Genomic DNA, 22,780 nt, shown 5'->3' with positions numbered 1-22,780 from the left:
ACCTTCTATTTTAATAATGAAGCAGGTGCCAGGGTTGTGGCCTCTCACAGGGGTCTTCGTTTGGCATAGATAACTGGGGTGGTTTCTGTTTTGTTTGGGAGAATAAATATTTGAAGGGGGAAACCGTAGAAGGTTTTGCGGCCGTTATGGTGTTATTGATACACGGGTTGACGCTGTTATGGCGGGTGCTAACAGGCTACATTATCTTTATGCCTCCGAGGTAACCTGAAGCAGCTGTCTATTGGCTTGGCACTACCTTACCCTGCCGCGTCTGCCCTGCTGGGGACTGTAACCCGAGCCAACTGCCTGCCTCACAGAGGCTTCCTTAGCTACTGACAGCAAGAGAGGAAGAGCGTGGAATCCCCAGGATGGAGCCTTCCAAGCGGGGCTAGATGCCGAGAGACTCTCAGAGAGGATGGCCCTGCCATCTCCACGTCTACGTAGGGGCAACAGTCACTAGTGTGTCCTCTTCAGGCGCAGAAACGGACACTCGAAGGAAAGCTCTGGAAGATTCCTTTTTCTCTTTTAAACTCTGCCATGTGTCGCTGCAGGCCATGTCCACGTGGAAATCGAGGCTCACCAAAAGCCTGAAGCTCCCATCTCGGAGGATGCATTCCTTCCCATGCTCAGCTCTGCTGGCCTGTTTCGGGACCACCAGGGAAAATGCTGCCTTTGATCAGTCCAGCTCGGCGGATACTCACTCCGCCATCTATGTCCAGCCCACGGCCAAAGCAGGCAGACATCCAAGTCACCCAAAGGTAGAAGAAGGAGCTCCAGAGAAAAGGCAAGATTCTGGTATGCGCTTGGAGCAAAACGGCACTGGGAATGGCAGTAACAGCAAACATTCCGCTGTCCAGCCTGCAGAGACCCCCGAGGATTTGCCCAGGTCCCTGAAGGACGAACCAGACCACGAAGCCGTTCCTTTCCAGACGTCCATCCCGAGACCATCAATTATTGACATGCCAAAGGTGAGTGAACTTTCCCAATGCTGAGACAGATGGGGAGTGTTAGGGAACGTTCTAACGTGTTGCTTTTTGTTTTGTTGTTTTTTTGTCTTGTTTTTTTGTTTTTGGAAACTCGCAAATATTCTTGTTTAAATTCATTACTGTACAAGACACAAGGAATTCTCTCTTGCCAGTGGGAGGAAGTGGGGAAAGCCTTTTAAATTCTCAGCGTGTTCTCTGAAGAGGTAGAGAGAGAAATGACAGAGTCCAGGGGCTGTGACAGTGGCAAGCCAGACTTTAGTGAACTGGTTATAGTGCCTCTGAGCAAACAAAAGATCAGAGGATATATGCAATGTATATATATGTATATATATTCGACTATGAATTTCAGAAATTGTCTTTAGTGCTTGCAATGTATCATGTCTGGAAAATTGGGAATGATGGGGAAAGTTGTGAATGATAAGCAGGAAAATGGTATTCATAAAATGGATGCTTCTCTAATGTTTAAGATCTAAAGACAGGAAGAGAAGGTTTGAAGCCTGGCTTCCTTGCTCCTCTGGGGCTTGGTCCTGAGCCTGAGCTTTCGTGCCTTTGTTTTGGCATTATTGGATTTTAGTTTCTGAACGTTCTGATTTGTCACACCATTTTAGAGTCCTTGGCAATCCCACTTAAGAGGAGCAGTGGAGAAAGAGTCTTGTAAAGGGTAGAGCCCCCAAAAAATGGTTTTTAAGCATTATGTTGTTGAAGGACCGAGTTAAAGAGCCTGAAAGAGTTTTGGTATTCATTAATAAGATGTTCTGATTTAAGGCTTTTTTTTTCTCAGCTAACTTATTAAATAATAGTGGTTTTTTTTGTTTTGTTTTGTTTTTTGTCTGATTTGCTTACTTGGCCTAAGTAGTCTTTTGAGCAATAAAAAAAAATAGCAAAGATAGAGTTACAATGTAATTGAAAAGATAGTTCTGTTTGGCAGTCCGTCTCAGCCTTCCTAAGGCTGCGCCCCACCTCTTAGTACAGTTCCTCATGGTGTGGCGACCCCAACCGTAACTTTACCTTCATTGCTACTTTGTTTTTTCTTTTTAAGAATTATTTATCATATTTTATATATGTGAGTACACTGTAGCTGTCTTCAGACATACCAGAAGAAGGCAGCAGATCTCATTACAGATGGTCATGAGCCACCCTGTGGTTGCTGGGAATTGAACTCAGGACGTCTGGAAGAGCAGTCAGTGCTCTTAACCGCTGAGCCATCTCTCCAGCCCACACTGCTACTTTGTAACTGTAACTTTTCTACTGGTATGAATCCTGGTGTAAAATGTCTGCATCTTCTGATGGTCTTAGATGACCCCCACCTGCAAAAGGGTCATTTGACCTCGAAAAGAGATGCGACCCACAGGTTAGAGCCACTGGTCTCTAGCACTGTGTTGAGTGGGTGAACTTAACCTAGCACTATGTTAAGTGGTCTAGGGAGACATAGCTCAGTGGTAGGGCCCTTGGTCAGCATGCACCAGGCCCTGGACTCCACTAGAACAGCCAGGGAACAAAACAAAAATGGCTAAGTTTAATTTCATTGTTTGAATCCTAGTATTCTGAAATTGGGCAGAAGATTTCACTGAACCGTGTCTTAATAGCATTAATTTTTTTCGTTAGTATTGTTAAATCAATCCCCTAAACAAACAACAAAACCCAATGCACTTGTCTAGTTTTCTGTGCATATCCATGTATAGACTGAGATATCCATAGTGGATCTGAGTGTGTATGATGGCCAAGTTCATGTAAGCTGCGCCATCAAGAAATGAAGTTACACTACCTTGACGAGCTTCTGTCAAGGAGGGAGGGCAGCAACCCAACCTCCACCCTCCATTGCTGAGCTTGGTAGCGCTGAAGAGAAGGCTTGGTCTGATCTTCTGTTTCTAATGGCTCCTGACATTTCACAAGAGCCTGCGAAACGCAATGGGAGTCGCTTCTCTACCTCTCCATTCAGGTCCTAGGAGTCAAGCTCGGGTCATGAGGGTTGGTAGCAAGTAGCAAGCGCCTTTCCTCACTTAGCTATCTTGTCTGTTCAAGCCTTAGTAGTTAAAAAAAATAAGGGAGGGACATTGTGATGAAGGAGTCATGTGACCAAGACCACAGACCACTCATAGACATCGAATAAGGCCTAGGAGTAGGTGTAGCGGAGTGATTGAAAGTGAGGCTGGAAGTTGGAGAAGTGCCTGGAAAGGAACTAGACTCACAAAGGGGTGTCTGGGAGTCTACAGGGAGAGACGTTGAGCCACAGTGGGAGCTTCTGGGATTTTGTACAGAGCAATGGGGTGGACGGGATTTCATTCTGGGATGGTCTAGAATTGAGAAGGCTAAAGTTGAGAAGCAGTACAGTACCTCAGTTCTGGGGTCAGTCATAAAAGGACCAGCAGGAAATGTTACAGGCAGAAGTGGGTGCAACCGCTGACCTTGGGAAGGCTGAAAGTGAATGAAATCAAGGGGCGGGGAGTTGCTAAGAGTGGGCGATTCCAATGCCAAGAGCTCACCCACACAGAGCACCTACATTCTGCCTGTCTTTCTCAATTCATTACGCAGAGGCTGTCACCTGACTCTAGGGAGGTACCTAAGGCCACAAAGGGAGGGAGTATCAGGCTCAGGGTTACAGTCAGTTCTCTCCAACTCCCAAGTTCACCTTGGAGATAGAAGTTGCTTCTATTACTGATATGTAATGTTCGAGGACTTAGAACCAGATAGGGTGACCTATATGAGGTCACTTCCTTTTGAATCTAGTTAGAGCTCCTCATACGTGTATATGCTGTGTATTTATAAAAATGTACAGGACCTGTAAATGTAGCAGCTGGACTAGATTGCTTTGGGCTCAACCCCCAGCAGTGTAATGTATATTTATAAATGCATACGTGTGTATGATTATAATTATTCATTTTAAAAATTAATTTGCATAACTTTTTTTCCCTGCCATGGTGGCAGGTGTGTAACACTATGGAAAGAGATATTTTTCATTTCCTGTCGGAGACAAAGCTTTGCTGATGGCCGTGGGGGAACTTCTGATTAAAAGTGCCAGAGGCTTCTTTGTGACCTGACATGTCTTCAGTGACGTGTTTCCCCTAAGTGACTGATGAATGGGCTGGCTTTATTACAGTCTTGCCTGGTGGCTGACGTATTTCCCCTTTAGGTGTCCCCGTCCTCCCCCAGGAAGCTGTTTTGGTAGTGATCATTAATGATACTTGCATTCCTTTCTGAGGTTCCGCTTCAGAATATAACAACGTGACCTGAGGACAGACACCCCTCGGGCGTCTTTCCTTACCCTGGTGATCAGAGGGGAGAGAGGGTCGTTTCAATCTGAAACAGAACCTAGTCTGAGTGGAGGAGCTGAGAGTAATGAATGCATAGACTAAGTAGAAGCAAAAGGGTTTATTTGGGGTACAGAAAGGCATGTGCATCTCTACTGAGAGAATGATGTCAGGCCAGCGAAATGGCTGAGCAGTAAAGGCATTTGTTCCCCAAGGCTGACAGCCTGAGGTTTTACTCCTTACATTATACACACATTATAAACGTAAATCATTTTTATAAAGATTTATTTATTTATTCTAGATAAATACACTGTCGCTGTCTTCAGACACACCAGAAGAGGGCATCAGATCCCATTACAGATGGTTGTGAGCCACCATGTGGTTGCTGGGATTTGAACTCAGGACCTCTGGAAGAGCAGTCAGTGCTCTTAACCACTGAGTCACCTCTCCAGCCCCAGAAATCATTTTTTTAATTTAAAAAGTTATCTGACTAACGGGCATAGTAGTTCATGCCTTTAACCCCAGCACTCAAGAGGCAGAGGCAGAGGCAGGTGGATCTCTGTAGTTCCAGTTTAGCCTGGTCTACAAAGTGGGTTCCAGGACAGCCAATGAAGACAGTTACACAAAGAAACCCTGTTTCAAAACCAAAAACCAAAACCAAATAAACAAACAAACAAAAAAAAAAGAAAGAAAGAAAAGAAATGAGAAAAATTATCTGAAAATCGTAAGTGATATTAACTAGACTTCAACTCTTCTTTCTCCTCTTCCTCTTCCTGCTCCTCTTTTCCTTCTCCCTCCTTTTCCTTCTTTTTTGAAGCAGTGTCTTACTATGCAGCTCTGGCAGACCTAGAACTCACTATGTAGACCAGAATGACTTTGAACTCATGGAGATCCCTCTGCCTCTACCTCTGCCTCCCAAGGGCTGGAATTAAAGGCGTGCACCACCATGCTTGGTTTCAACAGTTTTTGTATGTGTCCCTTTCCCCGTTTCATGCTTGGAATCACGGTAAAAAGCTTGAAACGTGTTCTATGGTTGGGACTCATAATGTTTCCTTGGTGGTCTGTCTCGCAGGGGAAGCCTCTCATAACTGGTAGAGTCATACAGACCATAGGATACAGACATGCTTCTGTTTCATGCTGTAGCTTAAAGTTGCTGTGATGTTCCTCTGTGGGAAGACAGCCCTGGCCCCAGGAATGCAGATGAATGGACAACCTCCTAAATTGTTCGCACTCTAGTGGGAGAGACAGATGCAGAAGCTGGTGATATCAGCAGTGTACGAGTTGGCTTAAGTGCTGGATGCCTTGAGAAGATTGGGAGGCAGGGCAACTGGTAGACGATTGGCAGATGGGTTTCCAGCCCACACTGCCTCCTTCCTACATGGCTGGCAGTGCTTTACCCTGCGGCGTCTTGGTACTGTAGATAGAGTATGGGGAAAAAAAGGCTGCGAGTGGCTAAGGGCTTCAGATATTTTTCATGGTTGAGAAAGTATATAGCAATGCTTTTTTTTAATCTAGTTCTTGGTGTGGGGGTAACCAGTCTGACACAGGAGAGGGAATAATTGTAACTAAAAAAAGTCAATTATGTAAAAATTCAGGGTTACAGGGTCCTCCTTAGAGTGTGTGTTGCATTTTGGAACGAGCTGGTTTCACAGTCAGACATAAGACAGCAAGCAAAGCCATTCCTGCAGTCTCACAGAGGCCCAGGGAAACTCAGAGACTCAGGCAGTCCTCGTTTTTCAAGGCATGGGCCTTGGCTTTGCTGCCTTTGGGATGGCTATTTCCCTTTGTCCTCTTTACCCAACACACAGTCTTGGCACAAGTTTTGAAGAGCCAAACGTGTACATTAGAATGTCCTTGGGAATTAACTGTCAGAGTTGGACAGACCTAGCCAGATGTTCTATCCTTTAAAAATGTACACGTAGGGACCAGGAAAATGCCTTTGTTAGTAACGTGCTGGCTTCATAAGCATGAGGGGTTGAGTTTAATCCACAGGCATCGTGGTACTCACGGGCATGATGGTGCTCATTCACAATCCCGGTGATGGGGAGGGAGAGAAGGTGGGTCCCTAGGCTTAGTGTGCTCGTCACTTTCCAGGGTAGTGAAAGCCTGTCTCAAAAAGCAAAGTAGATGCCTTGGAATGACACCTGAGTTCACCTCTGGCTTCCACATACATGTTCTCACACATAAGCATACTCTCAATGTATGTGTAGCACACCAGCGTGCACATGTGCAACCACATGTGCAGAAATACACACACACATACAAGTAAAGATCAGATTGGCAGTGGGCGTGTCAGCAGAGTATTTTTTTTCTGAAGTAGGGGGCCCAGCCCTCTCTGGGCAGTGAAGTTCCTGAGCAGTGAACCTGGGCAGTAGTCAAGGAAGCTGAACATGAGCTGGAAACCAGCCAGAAAGTGGTGTTTTCCACGGTCTCTGCTCACTTCCTGCCTCCAGGTTCCTGCCTTGAGTTCCTGCCCTGGATTTCCCATGATGAAATGTTACATGGAGCTGTTCGATGAAACACAACCTTTCCTCCCCTAGTTGCTTTTCCTTAGAGTCTTTTATCCCAGTAACAAAACCTAACAAAGGCAGTACCACTGGGAGACACTCTGTGAGGCTACATATTAAATTTTTTTGTACAAATGAATTTTCTTGCATTCTTTTTTAGAATGAGATCTGTATCTTTATCTAATGGGTCTGAAGAACCTTAAGCTAGCTATAAAAGCAAGTGCCCTGTCAGGGATGCTTCCTGCTGAACATATGATTTGACGTGACCTTTAGTAAAATTTCCAGTTGACACACTGAGTCATAGGCTTCATGTTGGCATTGTAAATAGACGTACGTGCCATGGTGATTTCCTCCTCTCCCCCTTTCTTCTCCAGCTCCATGTCACTCCTGCTGGGTCCTTTCTGTCTTCTGAACTATGCCCTCTTATGCTTGTATGTTATATGTACTTCATCTGCTTGCATGCTACATGTACTTCATCTGCTTGCATGTTACATGTACTTCATCTGCTTGCATGTTACATGTACTTCATCTGCTTGCATGTTACATGTGCTTCATCTGCTTGCATGTTACATGTACTTCATCTGCTTACATGTTACATGTGCTTTATCTGTTTGCATATTACATGTACTTCATCTGTTTGCATGTTACATGTACTTGCATGTTACATGTACTTCATCTGTTTGCATGTTACATGTGCTTCATCTGTTTGCATATTACATGTACTTCATCTGTTTGCATGTTCCATGTACTTCATGTGCTTGCATGTTATATGTACTTCATCACTCTATTTTTATTTCCTTTCTCCCCTTCCCCTTATTTACTTAAATAAATATTTTATTAATTATTTTAGGATTTCTTACAATGTATTTTGATTGCATTTTCCCCCAAGTCTTTCCCGACCTCCAGCTGAGATCCACCCTTCATGTACTCTTTTGTAAAAATGTAATAACTCCAATTTGTGTTGTCCGTGTATTTCTGAATGTGGGGCATGGGACATGTGGCACCTCCCAGGAGCCACTCCCCTTAAAAACGACTTTCTTTTCTCCACACCATGAGCTCTCCGTAGCTCCTTGGATGGAGGTGAGACGTATGACCCCCTTCCCGCTCCATGGTAGAATGCAGACTGACTTGATCTTGCACAGTTGGACAGGCAAACACTGGCGCTGTGAGTTCCTGAGTGTAGTGGCTTTTCCTGCTGCTTTTCCTTCTCTCTTCCTTCCGGTAAGGCCTCTGCCTATCCCACATTCCTCTTTCTACTTTCACATCACACACACACACACACACACACACACACACACACACACACACACACGTGCACACAGGTATACACATGCACACTTAAAACTAGAGTCTGCTGAAAGCGTATGGTATTTGTCTTTGTGAATCTTACTTGTTGCTTAACACAATGATCTCCAGTTCCATCCACTTAGCTGCAAACGTCATGGTTTTGTTCCTCTTCATGACCGATAAAGTCCCAGTGCCTGCGTGGACACTGTGCCTTTTATCTGCTTGTCTGCTGATAGACATTTCAGCTGCTTCCTCTTATTAGCGGGCGTGAATACACAGTGCAGCAGTAAACACGAGCGTGCAAATGTCTGTGTGCTAGGTTGACCCGGTGCCTCTGGATATTACATCCAGGAATATTTACAGCGGGGTCATGCGGCAGTCTTGTTGTCTCCTGAGGAACCTGTGCGGTAGTTTCATGGTAGCTGTATAGGTTTACATTCCCACCAGCAGCATACCCGACATCCTTGTTCATTAACTTGCCAGCATTAACTGTTTGTTTTCAGGACAGTCATCCGGCTGGGGTGAGACGGAGGCTCAAAGCAACCCTAATGTGGGCCTCTGTGGTGGTTAGGGGTGCTGAGTCCTTTTTCAAGCACTCATTTTTCATTTGTATTTCTTCTTTAGAAAACTGCCTCTTCAGCTCATTGGCCAACTTGTTGACTGGATGACCTGGGTTTCAGAACTTAATTTTTATGATTTTTTTAAAAATATATTCTAGGTATTAGGCCCCCTGGCATGATTTTTGGATCAAAAAGCAAATTAGAAACTCACAGCATCTCAGTAAGTTGTCCTGTTTCATCCTGTATACCGAGCAGAATGGCCGTCTTTTGCTTCCTCAGACACAGAGGTTTGAACGAGGTCAAGCAGGTCGCAGCCCATCCCATTTCAGCACTGGTGATTTTCCGTGCCACGCTCCTGCTTTCAGCAGATGTCGAGCAGAGCACCGGCTCGTGCATGATGCACCTATGCACTGGGTCAGGAATTTCCTAAGGCAGATATTCAGTTGCATTTCAACTGGGAAAAAAAAAAAAACGGGAGAGAGAAACAGCTTCTTGGCTCCTCTGAGGATGGAGTGAAATGAATGATCCTCATAAAACCATGAAATGTACACTGTACAGCTCTGCCTCTTGGAAATCTTCCATGAAGGACTCCAGAGGACAGAAAATATGCAGAACTCCCAGACCCAGTAGAGCTGAGTGGAAAGCACGTTCCAAACCGAGAAAGAAGACACAGGTGTATGATTTAACAAGCACCCCAGGCGCTGCTTTCGAGCAAGGTTGCCACTGCTTAACAATTCAGTTTAAACCGACACTCATTCCAGCGGAGACTGCCATGCCAGAGGGAGAGAGGTACAGAGGGAGAGGTTGTCTCATGTTTGTGGTGCACCCATTTTCAGTTATACAGTGAGAGTCTAATGTCTCTTTGTGACTCACTGGTACTCTTTCTTTATTACTTTTTAAAGGCAAGGTCTTGTGTAACCCTATGCTGGTCTTGAACTCCTAACTTAGCCAAAGATGACCTTGAACTCCTGATTCTCCTTCCTGCACCTCTATGGTACCCAGAGCTCAGCTCTGTGCTTCCAGAGCAGGTTTATGAGCTACTGGGAACCGGATGTGCCTTCATGCATGCTGGGCAAGTGCCTTACCAACTGAGCCATGCCCTCAGTGTCCCCTAACCCCAGCTTTTACAGAGTAAATGTAAGTGTTTGAAGGCAATGCTCTTGATCGTTTAACCAAAGAACTACCAAGGAGATTGTAGTTGGGAAGACCCCCACCCAAACTATCTGCATCTGTCTAGTTGGAATCCCTGTCTTCTTCATTATACAGCCGAGGGTCATACTTCAGCTGAAACTTTTTGTTCCACCATTACACTTGCTGAATATGCTGGAAACTTGAACATGTCTTACACTCTGGGAGCCACAGGGGGCAGCTGAATGAATGTGCTGTATCAATCATGGGAAACGGGAGAGGATTTTTTTTTCCACTAAGGACTCTGAGCTGTTGTTCCTTCTCCACTCGCTCTTCTTCCTTTCCAAAGAAAACATAACTCGTTCACTTAACACTTTTTCCAATATGCTCTGGACGCAGTTGGTTTTGTAATTCAGCGCCAGGGAAGCGAGAGGCTGGAAAGAGGTGGCAGTTAGAGCCACTGAGACAGGAGGTGTGGACAGTCTCATTCTGGAAACCCAGTATGTGCCTGCCATGCTTACCTAAATGGGAAATGACAGTTCGGTTGGAACCTAAGCCACAGGTATGATTGGATCATTATAAGGAGAAATTCCTCCTCAGATGCTGCCTGCCTGGGGAAAAAAAATCAGGCCACATAACTTAAAATTTGAAGTCTTGGGCTGAGGATATAGGTCAGTTGGTAAAGCGATCACCTCCCAAGCATGAGAACTTGAGTTTGACCCCCAAGACTCACTGTTTAAAAAATGCTGGGTATGGCCGTGCAATTGAAATACCAGTGAGAACGGGAGGATCCCTGTGACTCGCTAGCGGTCCTGTCAAGTGGTGAGCTCCCCCAGCACAGTGAGGAGCTCTGACTTGGGGGTGGTAGTTTGTGTTCCCAAGGATGAGCATGTACATGTGTATACGCACACGGATACATGAATACATAGGGAAGCTCACCAAATCCTCAACAAACGGCAGGAATCTGGGTCTCCTTTAACTCAGTGCTAATTGAGAGTACCACTAACGGCGGACCAAACATTCGGACACAGGAGCCTCTGGGGGACCTTCTTATTTCAACCATCACGGCCTGTAATTTACAAGTAACAAACTGACGTTACGAGGAGGTTATACTTTTGACATAAAGCAATGCATATCTTTATGAATATTGTTTTGTTTGCTTACTTTTCCTGCGTAGGCACATGGGGTATGCATTTTGAACTTGTGGGCTCGCATGTGTCATCACACGTGCGTGCGTACGTGAGCATTTGCAGGCCCTAGGTTTGTGTCAGGAATCTTTCCTGTTGCTCCGTGCCTTGCTCCTTGAGACAGGTCTATTAGTCAAACCCAGAACTCACCCACACAGGCTGGTCCAGCTAAATTAATCAAACCCAGAACTCACCCAGCTAGCCAATTTGTTCTGTGTTATAGGTGGGCTATCATGTTTGCCCAATATTTTCACAGATTCTTATGGTTCTGGGGATCAAACTTATGCCTCGAACATGCTAGACAGGTACTCACTCACACCTCCAACACCTTAATAAGATCCACTTTTCAAATTTATTTTTATTTGATGTGTATACGTTAATCTTTTCCTTGCATGCCTGTCTGCACACCATGGACATGCATTGTTTTTGGGGGCCAGCAGAGGACATTTGATTTCCAGGAGGTGGAGTTACAGATGGTTGTGAGCGGCCATGGAGGTGCTAGGATTCAAACCCAGGTCCTCTGGAAGAGTAGCTAATGCTCTTAACCACTGAGCCATCCCTCCAGCCCTTTTATAGGATTTTTGAATACATGAAAAGGAGAATCAGCCCACAAAGCAAAACCAAGGGGCGGGACTCACGACACAGAACTTCTCATTTTTATATGTTCTTACCATTTAGCCTTTGCTCAGCACTGCCAATGTCTTTGTGATCTATCCCCTTTTTCTAGAAATCTACGGAAATAATTTAAGATTGTGAAGAAGGGGTAGAAGTCAGGATCACTTTCCTCTGGAAGAATAAACCGTATCCCCACCAGGCTTAAGATGAAAGACTAAGAACACTTCCTTCCCTAGTGAACTGAGCCAGAGGAAAATGTGCTTTTCATCTCCCCAGCCAATCTGTCTGTTTCATTGCCATTTGCTGCCCATAGAAACTAAAGCCTTTGTGCTTTGGTTTTTCTGTATGAGCCTAATCATTGATATGGTCCCAGTGCTGTTTCAGAAAGAGCAACTACCTGCCTTGGACTTTAAACGATTTAGGAAAAACACAGGACAGAAGCAGGAAAACAGGGGCCATGTTTTCCTCATGATTTTAATATCAGTCAGGAAGCACACACTGATATTGATCACTTTTGCAAGGTTCTGAGCTATTTGAAGTACGTGGGGGTCAATGCCAGGAGGGCTTTTACCATTTTCTCTCATAATTCTGGACTTTCAACATTTTGAATGCCTCCCTCCCCCAATTTGTAGAGGACTTGGTGTCCATAAGATGTTTTTGAACATCTGATTGAAGTATGAACTATATAATCTTGTACTCACACACACTACTTTCTAAAGTTGAAGGCTAGTCAGCCAAGGGCTTCTGGATTGTGGTTAAACTAAGCAGTGTTGGCAGTCAGCACTCAGAACCCACACATCCTGCAACCATTCATTCAGCCCCACAAGGATCATTCAGTGCGTACTGAGGTCCATGATGTTTGCCCCTGCCCTGAACATGTGCAGGGACTTGTCCTTGTATCCCCTACAGAGTAAATAAAGCAACTATTTAATAGCCTTCCTTTCCTTTTATTTCCATCATTTTTCTGTTGCTTTCTTTTTCTTTATTCCTTTCTTTTTCTCTTTCTGCCTCCTTTCTTTCTTCCTTTCTTCCTTTCTTCCTTTCTTCCTTCCTTTCTTTCTTTCTTTCTTTCTTTCTTTCTTTCTTTCTTTCTTTCTTTCTTTCTTTCTTTCTTTCTTTCTTTCATTAATTATATACTCCAGATTTTATTCCCCTCTTAGTCCGCCCTCCCATACTTCCTCCCTGCCACCGCCCCTCCTCCCCCGTCTCCATGAGGATGTCCCCACCCCACCCACCCCACCAACCTCTAAATCTGCTGGGGCCTCCAGTCCCTTGAGGGTTAGGTGCATCTTCTCTGGCTGAACCCAGACCCGGGAGTCCTCTGCTGTATATGTTGGGGGCCTCATCTCAGCTGGTGTGTGCTGCCTGGTTGGTGGTCCAGTGTCTGAGAGATCTCGGGAATCCAGGTTAATTGAGACTGCTGGTCCTCCTACAGGGTTGCCCTCCTCTTTAGCTTCCTCTAGCTTTTTCCCAATTCAACCTCAGGGGTCAGCAGCCTCTGCTGATTGGTTGGGTGCAAATATCTGCATCTGACTCTTTTAGCTACTTGTTGGGTCTTTTGGAGGGCAGTCATGTTAGGTCCCTTTTTGTGAGCGCTCCATAGCCTCAGTACCAGCGTCAGACATTGGGGCCTCACCTTGGGCTGGAATCCCACTTTGAGCCTGTCCCTGGAGCTTCTCTTCCCCAGGTTCTTCTCCATTTCCATCTCTGCAGTTCTCTCAGACAGAGAGAATTATGGGTCAGAGTTTTGACTGTGGGATAGCAGCCCCATCCCTCACTTGCTGCCCTGTCTTTCCACTGGAGGTGGGCTCTACAAGTTCCCCCTCTCTGCCCTTTCTATCTCCTCTCCCCCAGTTTTGTCTCTCTTTTTGAGACAGAGTCTGGCTATGTAATCCGGCTGGCTTCAAACTGGGTATCCTCTTCTCTCAACCTCCAAAGTGCTGAGACTCTAGGTATGTGCCAACATGCTAGACTTTCATAGATTTCAGCAATAAGTAACCAAGTAAGACTCGAAACCATCTTTGTGGGTGGATTGGGGCAGATTATGCGCAGAAATTACGTCCATTAAATAAAGCACTTGAACTTCTTTGGATTTTGGTGTCTGTGTGTCAGCTCAGAATCCATTCCCTGTGTTCGCAGAAGGATGTCTGTAATAAGGGAAAAGTGGTTCGACTCAGCAAAAACAAATAATTTCAAACAAGACTATCAATATGTTATTTCTTCTGTGCTTTCAGTAATGGGCGTCAAGTCTAAGTCTGAGGTTTTAGAGTTCGCATGCGCTCCCCGAGTCCTTGGATGGAGCGGGGCTAGCACGCTCTGAAGAACAAGGCGCTGGCTTTGCCTCTGAGTCACTGCTGCTGGGCCAGCAGCCAGGCAACGAACGACTGCAGTAAAAGGCAGCAGCAGTCAAACGGCATCCACACTTATCCCTCAGTCGGGCTGAAAGGCATTTATATGGCTGTAAGCATTTTTTCCCTTCCCACCCAGTGAATTGAGTTTGATTATACATCAGAGTCTTTTCTCTGCCTCACATTTATTCTCTAGTCTCTTCCTTTTTTTCCTACTTCTTGTTTTGGTTAGATTCAAAATCCTTGTTTTCTTGCAATATTCACAACCCAGTTGCTATAACCCGGGGCTCCAACCTAAAAAGACTTTCTGTCCTAATCCACACTCTGAGTGCAAACTACCACCTAAGACTGAGTCTTTTTTTTTTTTTTTTTTGGTTCTTTTTTTCGGAGCTGGGGACCGAACCCAGGGCCTTGCGCTTCCTAGGTAAGCGCTCTACCACTGAGCTAAATCCCCAGCCCCTGAGTCGTTTATTTTAAACTACATTTATTTCTTATAGCTGTAGAGATTGGAAAGTTAAGGATCAAGGGAACACGTAGGTGATACCCCGCTCAGGCATGGGGACTTCATGTGGAGTTCTGAGGTGCCCTTGTGTCTCACGTGATGAGCACAGCACCCACAAATGCCAAATTAGTTTTTTATAACTGCCCCAGTTTGAAAACAACCCAGGCAGTAGTTAATGGCTACTCAAAAGCCATACCTGGTTTCCTTTCTTTTTGGTGTGTGTGTGTGTGTGTGTGTGTGTGTGTGTGTGTGTTCATACATGTGTGAATACAGGTATGTGACATCCAGTATCCTCATCAAACATGCTCTGCCTTACATGTTGGTTCTCACATGAATCCACATCACTGATTCAGTTTGTCTAGCTAGCCACCTTGCTCTAGGGATCCCTTGTATTTAATTCCCAAGTGTCTGGGATCACAGACAAGCTACCATGATGCTGCAGGTGGAAATTCTAGTCCTCATGCTTGGGACGCAAACACTTTATCCATTGAGCTATTCCCCCGGGCCCTGACCCCGTCTTTTAATACCTCCGCTTCAATATAACTTTAGGTGCCGGCAGTCAAATGGCAGCAGATCCTTTTGTTTTTCACTTCCGCATCGTCTGGATGGACCTGCTTGTCATGTATCTCCACAGGTCCCAGGCAAACTCCCTATGGCAAGTGTTAAAAGCAAGCTGTTGAAAGATCCACTTAGGGAGCTTTAAACTTGTCTTATTTTCAGGAGTACACGATTGGTAAGTCTCTGGCCTTTTCTCTCCAGCATCTCAGTGTTACCGGCACCCACTGTATGACCCTCATGGATGACGGGGATACGCTCATGGAGCCATCTCTACGAAATACATTGCCGTGTTTCACAGTAGAGATTGGCTTTACTTGGGAAGGAATCAGGTCAGAAAAACTTTCACCCAATCATTCTTTTATCCAACGAATACTTAGAATATTCAACATGTTCTCTTGAACGGACATGTTCTCATTGGCTTTAAATATTCAAACATGTTCTCTTGAATGGACATATTCTCATTGGCTTAAAATATTCAACATGTTCCCTTGAATACTCTGATTGGCTTAAAAGTTTAGTGTTTGTAACTCAGGATTCTCTCAAGAAACAGAGTCAATAGAATATGAATGTGTTTGTGTGTCTGTCTGTCTGTCTGTCTGTCTGTCTCTCTCTTTCTTTGTGTATCACAGAGAATGGGAGGTAGAGGTGTTTTAAACGTTTGACTCATATCCTCACTGGGACTAATAAGTTCAAAATGTACAGTGCAGTTTTGCCCCCTACAAACTACCTAACCCCTGCTGCCTGGACACAGAGTGTTTTCATCTTCTTTCAGAACCTCACTGATTCCTCTGAAAGTCTATGATTGATCAGATGATACCCATTTATTTTATCGACTGTAGTCTTTCTTCAAGTCAACTGATGGTAGACATATCCCTCCTTACAAATGACTTCCCTAGGAATCTTAGATTCCTGTTTGATTAAATACCTTGGTGGTATAGCCTGCCTAATTTGACACTCAAGGAAATTACAAAGCACTTGATAAAGGGAAGAGTCTTGGATTTTGTATCCAAAAACCCTGGACTCTAGTCTCAAATTGCTAAATGGTTCTCAAGATCACTTCTTAAACATTTGGAGGTCAATTTTACTTTTCTGAAGATTATTGGAGGGAGGGACAAGAGACAGGAAGTTTCCAAGGTAGTAACACCCCATTTGGCTCTATAATTCTGAATCTTTTAAGTTAATTCAGTTTCCTGAAATGCTTTTCCTCTCGTCTTAAATAAAAAAAAAAAGTGCCCCTGTTATAGATGTGGTGCTAGGAAATTGCAACCAAGTGAAGAAGTGTTCACTGGAGAGGAGCAGATGAAACACAAGCTTTTAAGATGGCTCCCGGTGGCAGCCATCTTGGGGGAGCCTAGGGGAAGGGTTGAAGCTGAGGGCTGTGCTGTAGCTTTGTTGTCAGAGAGCATCCGCTTGGAGGATCTGCCAGCCACATCTGATTCTGATTGCTCTACTCTGAGACCTGACTCAGAGATGTTATCATCATGACAGTCAGCTCCTTCTCAAGGATTTCTCTACCATTTGAGCTTAGCTTAGAGGTAAATTGGCGTTGAACACAGCTTAGAGAAGTTCAAGCCGCAAAGTCTATACATTTGCTGACTTGGTTCAGATGGTTGGTTTCCTTTGAAATATGTGTTTCCCTTCCCTTGGCAGTGAGAACGTTGTCAGATACATTAAACTGTCATTAAACTGGCTCTGACTTCTTGCCTGGCCTCCGAGAGTAGGATTTCTCTCAAATCTGCAGCTAGGGACCACATCCAAGCCCTTGTGCTAAGAAACATTTCTCGTGCTCCCCAGGCCTCTGTCTTACCTTTGACTGAATAACTTTAAGAGAGGATAGCTAGTGAATGTTTCCCAGATTATGACAGCTTGTAAGAAAAGCAAAGTATCCATATGGTTGTTACAGACACAGCAGTTGTGATGTCTGGCCAAACTCACTTGTCTCTCAGACGCTCCAATTGAGATGAAATGTGATTGTTACTTAATTATAAAAAATTAAATTATGCAACTCCCATTTGTTTGCTAAGAGTGGGCTTTACAGTGGCCCCAAGATAGCATCCAAGGCTCGTTCTGTTATGCCACAGGTTCAACTGCTTTTAGAGGCTGGCTCCCTTTAACACGCATGTGCATGAAGAGCCCACTCTAAGTATATGTGCATGTGGGTGTTCATATGTGTGTATATGCACATGTTGATGTGTCTCTATGTCTAATTCACATCTATTATTTATCACTTCTTGCCATCTTTATGATAATGTCGCTATTGAATTAGATACCTTACAGGGTCAGCCCTGTACTTCCAGGGTAACATTTTTGCTATACAATATTTGATTTACATGGCTAAGTTTTCTGTCAAATATGACTGAGGGGATTTATATATACATATGTTTATATAAATGTGTGTGTGAGTGTGTGTGTGTGACATTTAAGTAGAAAAGGAACTCGGAGAAAGAATAAAAAGATAGAGACAGAGATGAGAGAGACAGAGAGAGAGAGAGAGAGAGAGAAGAAGAAGAAGAAGAAGAAGAAGAAGAAGAAGAAGAAGAAGAAGAAGAAGAAGAAGAAGAAGAAAAAGAAAGTGTAATGGAATATATATATCTTGGAACCAGAAAGGGAGGGAGCTACTTGGAGGAAAGGGACCAGCAAGGGTGGTAGTAATGGTGATGGTGGTGGTGAAGACGTGGAGGAGGGGCAAATAAGAGCAAAGTATAGCACGTATGTATGGAACAAAGTATAACACGTATGTATGGAGCTGTCACAATTAGATCCATTTGTTTGTATGTTATTAAAATTAACTTGAGCAAGAATGGGGCGGGGAAGAAGGCTCAGTGGATGAAGTGTTGGTTGCAAAAGCATGAGGACTTGAGTTCAAATCCCAAGCACCCACGTAAAAGCCAGGCATAGTAGGCGTTCGTAGCCCCAGGTCTCGGGGCAGGTGAGTTCCTGCAGCTCAAGGGCCTGATGTTCTAGCAGGTGAGCTCTATGTTCAGTAAGAGACCTTGTCTGAGAAGGTAGAGAGCAATTGAAGAAGACCCCTGACATTAACCTCTGCTGTCTATGTGCATGCCCACAGGTGAGAGCACACCTGTGTACACATACACACACGTGTTCACCACACACCTGTGTGCACACAAACATACATGCTAGACATTGCCAAGCACATGGATCAGATCATACATGATAACGTAGATCATATCACAAATTGTTATCTTATACAAAGATAAATGGTGGTGTATTTTATACAAAACTCCTCTTGTTCACAGGCAATAGCTGCTAAAGACCATACAGTTCTATTTGTTCAAAGCTTTGAGAAGCATTGACACTTTGGTCTGCTCTTGGTTTTGGTTATTTTGTTTTATTTTATTTAGACAGGGTCTTGCTAAGTAGCCCGTGTTGGCTTAAAACTCACAGCCCTCCTGCCTCAGCCCCCTAAGTGACGGAATTATAGTTAGTCCCACCATTCTGGGCTCTGGTTTGTTCTTTCTGGTGGATAGGAACACAATAGATACTTTTGAGCATAGAGGATACAAATCTGGGTCCTGCCTGGGCCTTCTTTCTGTCTCCTCCCAGCTGAGTAAACGTGAAGGCCACCTTTGTAAAGATGAGTGAGAAAGACAGCAGGTGGGGCTCCAAAGCCAGGTAGATAAGACAGGAAGGAGGTCCTAACCCTTTGTTAAATCTTACAGGAGTATTTTGAAATTTTGAAACTAGTTTCAAAAACATTGGGAATGCAGAGGGAGAAACTCTGTGACCAATGTCCTTCCAGCCACTGAAGGAGCTCTCCAGCCCTGCTAAGCCCCCCTGATTGTCTTTGGAAGTGGGCTCAGGGCAGGCTTAGAGTCCACTCTCGTCATATCTAAGAGACTTACATATCTAAGGATGACTTATAGTCTTCTGTTAAGAATGGTTCATCTTTGTCCTCTTGCCCCTCTAGCACTAAGAGCCCTGGGCCTGGGTATAAGATACCCAGGATCATGTCTGTAGGCAGCTGGTCATGGCTTTGAGGACTGGGGATACCCTAGGACTTCGCACACTCTCCCAAAGACTTCATATACAAAGTCACTTCCTTACCCTCTGTCTGGAACACTGTCCAGTGTTGGCCATTTGTCACTGATACTCCTTTCCAGCCTTGTCTGCTCAGCTTCCAAAGGGGTGGAGAGGACTAGCCATGATGCTACAGGGTGTTCAGTCAACTCCTTACTGTAGGACCGGAGCCCTATGTGGAGAAATTATACAAATACTGAATGGTTTCCTAAGAATGTCTCTATTCTTCAGAGCTAAAGGAGTTCCTTTAGCAATTCACATTTGAGGGTTTGTTTCGGAGTGTCATCTTGTTTGGGTTAGGGGGGTGTCTCTGTGTTTGGATTCTATCTCTCTCTGGGGACATTAATACAGACGTGAAGGAGCAGATGTGTGAGGCCCTTCCATACAGATGGGGCTGGCACCCTCTTCCTCCCTCTTATTACCTAGTGCATACCAGCAGAAGATGGGACCAGGCCCTCCCTTCACAATATGCTGACATAGTGGTAGTGCTGGAGGCAAGACAGCAACAAATATCTGTGGAACCTGTGTAGGCATGAGGAAGCTGAGTCTAAGCCTTCTTCCTGTGCTGTCCCTGATTGCTCATCACACCCTGTGGGGCCACTAGCACACACTCAGGTACGCTTCAACCTGCAGGACCCCCTCTATGTATCACATGCCTCCAGAGAGCCAGGATGCCCTTCCCAGTAAGAGCACATACTCCATGTGTGGTCCATCAGGAGCGCAGCGCTAAGGAAGAGGGCACAGCTCTGGTGGCTGAACTCCTGGGTTCCCAGTACTAGGATCATCATCTCTCAAGGGTAGGGATGTTGAGGGAGCACTGCCTTGAGGACTTCTGAAGTGGGTTCTCTCCAGCAAAGTGTTACAGAGACAGAGATGGTCTGGGTCCTAGATCCTGCAATCGCAGAATCTCCCTGGTGCACCGTGAGTAAGGGTGGCCCACGGTTTTCTTATATGCTTGTGTTTTACACAGACCCAGATGTTATCATGTTTGGTACATTCGCACTACTCTAAAATGAGCCTTGAGGGAATTCTATTTTCATGTCTTTCCATGCTGATGAAGCTCTCAGTTTCCACTGCTGCCCCAAGTCCTGGGAACCGGCTTTGGCTAGTACTTGTCTGGGAAAGATGTATAGAGAAGGCTTCCCTTTGTGAAAGACTGCAGTTCTACTTTGACAAGAAGGGCCCCGGATGTGATTAATGGCTTTTCCTTCTGGTTTTGCCCCTATGTGGCTTTTCTCCCTACGTTCTCTTTATCTGGGCAGTCCACACCTGTATTTTGGAGTGCCCAGTCTGAGTGTCATGTCCCACGCCCTGGCTGTTCACAGTGTCCAGGCATGAGCCTCCTGTGATTGTATGATTCCCCTCCCCAATACAATTTGTGGTATCACAGAGGTAGCTTTGGAATCCTGACCTGTCTCAAAAAGATCAAATAGGTCTGGGAGGTTGGCTCCATCTCTAGAGTGCTTTCCTCGGAAACAGGAGCCTTTGTTTGATTCCTCAGAACCCACCCCCGAAAGCTGGGTATGGTGACATGTGCCTGTGATGCCATCATTGGAAAGGCAGAGATAGGCAGATCCTGGGGCTTGCTGGGCAGCCAGCCTGGCCTATTTGGAGCATTCTAGGTCAGTGAGAGACCCACATCTCCTATCCCACTGACTTGAACATCCCCGGAGCAGACTACCAGAAGCAGGAGATGGCCAATGATTGTGCCTTAGTTTCCATAAAACCATTCCACCACTCACTTGACCAGGGAAACAATGCCACGATGAAGTATGTGGGTCAACTAAATAGATGACCTCATAGTCTAGCTTTCAGCTGCCAAGTAGAATTGAACCAGGGCAAGGGATGAGGCACGGGCAGCTCAGATGCCAGGTAGGTACAGAAGAACAGGGGCAGCAGGGAACAGCGAGAATATGGCTGTCAGAGGAGGTGGCAAGCAAGCAGTCCATTTGGTCACATGGGCAGGGAAAGAACTTTTCACACCAGCCAGTGTCCCTTAGTGTCACTCACCTTCAGCATCCTCTGATAAGCTAGCTTTCAAGAGACTGGCAGACAAGGTCTGGGCTTCTGTTTCTTCCTAGTGGCATCGTTCCCTGGCTTGCAAACCAAGCCGTTTCACCTCAGTGATTCCTCCTTTCCAGAAGACTGGCTGGACCCCACCTTTCTCTATTTGTTTCATCTGGTGCTAAACTCACAGTGTACTAGAAAACACCCGGGCCTTGACTATGACACACACTTGGGATCTTTTTCTTATTTTAAAAGAAAGTCACGCTCGGTCCCCAAGGCATAATCAGATCTATTATTACATCCTGTTTCCAGAAAGGACAGGGGTAAAATCCAGGCCAGATGGCACTCAAGCAAGCAGGCCACCTGCTCCCACTTGGGACTATTCAAATTTTGAGGGCCCTGGAAATTTACCTAGGTTGCTTTGTGCTAAATCTTGGTTAATAGCTGTCCAATTGGAATTCTGAGTATCAGTCAGGTGTTGCAGTCATAAGAAACAAGGACAGAATCATCACGATGCTGGAGAATTAGGTTTTGGACTAGTATCGGGGGATACCACCTCAAACCATGCTGCAGAACCAGCCTAGACAGATAGCTATATTGCCACAGCATGTGCACACACTGCCACTAAATCCTTGAACTCTACTGTCTGTTACACAAGCATTGCTATTGTTGCCGGCATGGGAACATGAACTCGCTTAATAGGGAGAGTTGCCAATTCTATTTACCTTAAACTTGTAGCTGCTCATGCAGTCTTGGGGATGGGCCAAGAATCTTACCTAGGAGTTCCAGTTAGAGCCAATGACGTAGAAGTGGGGAAGAATGGAGTATTGAGCAAGTTATTTCTTTGCCATCCTTGACCCGAGTAGGTTCTGATGCCTCCTGAAACCCCAAATGAGAAATCCTCTGGGCAGTGGAGAAAGGAACAAATAACAGGCATCTCAAAAGAATGACAGAGACCCACCTTTCTCTGACAGATCCACCCTTGACCTCCATGTACTGATTCCAAACTCGAGGACTTTTATTCATTCAGTGTATACTTGAGCACTTGAGGATCATTCACGATTATTTCCTTCCAAGAATGAGTTCTTTCCCATGAAGCCAATAATCTAGTTGGGAAGTTGGATAAATAAAGTTGGGGCAGTGAGTGTCTGGACAGACTATACCCTGAGGCATGACATCAGGAAAGGTGACATGGAATCTAGGTGGATAAGTAGGAACTAATTGTCAGGTTACTGGAGGGGTAGGGGTGTAAGAGGAAGAACTAAAGCTAACAGTTGTTGCAAAATGGGATTGGGTAGAGTGTGAAGTGGAGGGACAGGCAGAGACACATCATGAGAGCGTCTCATGCCTTTTTTGAGGGGTTTGGATTTTCTAAGATTATGGAAAAAACACTGATAGAAATTTAAGGCATTTTACAGATAATATCCCGTCACGGGAAATGAATGGCGTAGGGATGACCACACCACAGGTGAGCAGAGAAGTCGGTAGTTGATTGTAGAGAGTTGGAGAAGCAAGATTCAAAAATGACACGATTAGACTCCACATGTTAATCTTCTCCGTATTAGCTATTTTTCCGTGACCGTGGCAAGTATCTGAGAGAGAATTTTAAAGAATTTAAAAGAAAGTTTCTCTTTGGCTAGTAGTTTGGGACTGTAAAATCTGTGGTTGAATAGACACATCTAGACACATTGTTTCTATGCCTATAGTGGAAGGGTCTGGTGAATCCCAGCTGCTCACCGCACAGCAGCCAGGAAGCAGAGAGCCAACCAATGTCTGTTCTAACGCTTTCTTCTTTTTCTTCTGTTCCAC

The 22,780-nt window shown here is 45.0% G+C and overlaps 1 protein-coding gene and 1 long non-coding RNA gene across 3 annotated transcripts in view; one reads left to right on the top strand and one right to left on the bottom strand.

Moving 5' to 3' along the window:
* The first annotated feature begins 358 nt into the window (after positions 1 to 358).
* Fam107b (family with sequence similarity 107, member B) overlaps positions 359 to 22,780 on the top strand; it is a 206,108-nt gene continuing 183,686 nt past the window's right edge. The window contains exon 1 of one of the 2 annotated variants that reach the window (XM_087591371.1): positions 359 to 968. In XM_087591371.1, coding sequence (XP_087447497.1) covers positions 393 to 968 — 576 coding nt within the window. In that variant the 5' untranslated portion in view covers positions 359 to 392. 2 annotated transcript variants of the gene reach the window in all.
* Positions 7,598 to 22,563, bottom strand: LOC120097879 (uncharacterized). Its single transcript, XR_015641881.1, has 4 exons — positions 21,748 to 22,563; positions 18,992 to 19,136; positions 10,656 to 10,785; positions 7,598 to 9,042 (listed from the first exon to the last, which is right to left on the bottom strand). It is a non-coding gene; the product is annotated as an uncharacterized LOC120097879 (long non-coding RNA).

This window comes from Rattus norvegicus, chromosome 17, assembly GCF_021556685.1.
Source record: "Rattus norvegicus strain SHRSP/BbbUtx chromosome 17, alternate assembly SHRSP_T2T, whole genome shotgun sequence".
Classification (NCBI taxonomy): Eukaryota; Metazoa; Chordata; class Mammalia; order Rodentia; family Muridae; genus Rattus; species Rattus norvegicus.
This window is presented reverse-complemented; position numbering and strand designations above follow the sequence as displayed.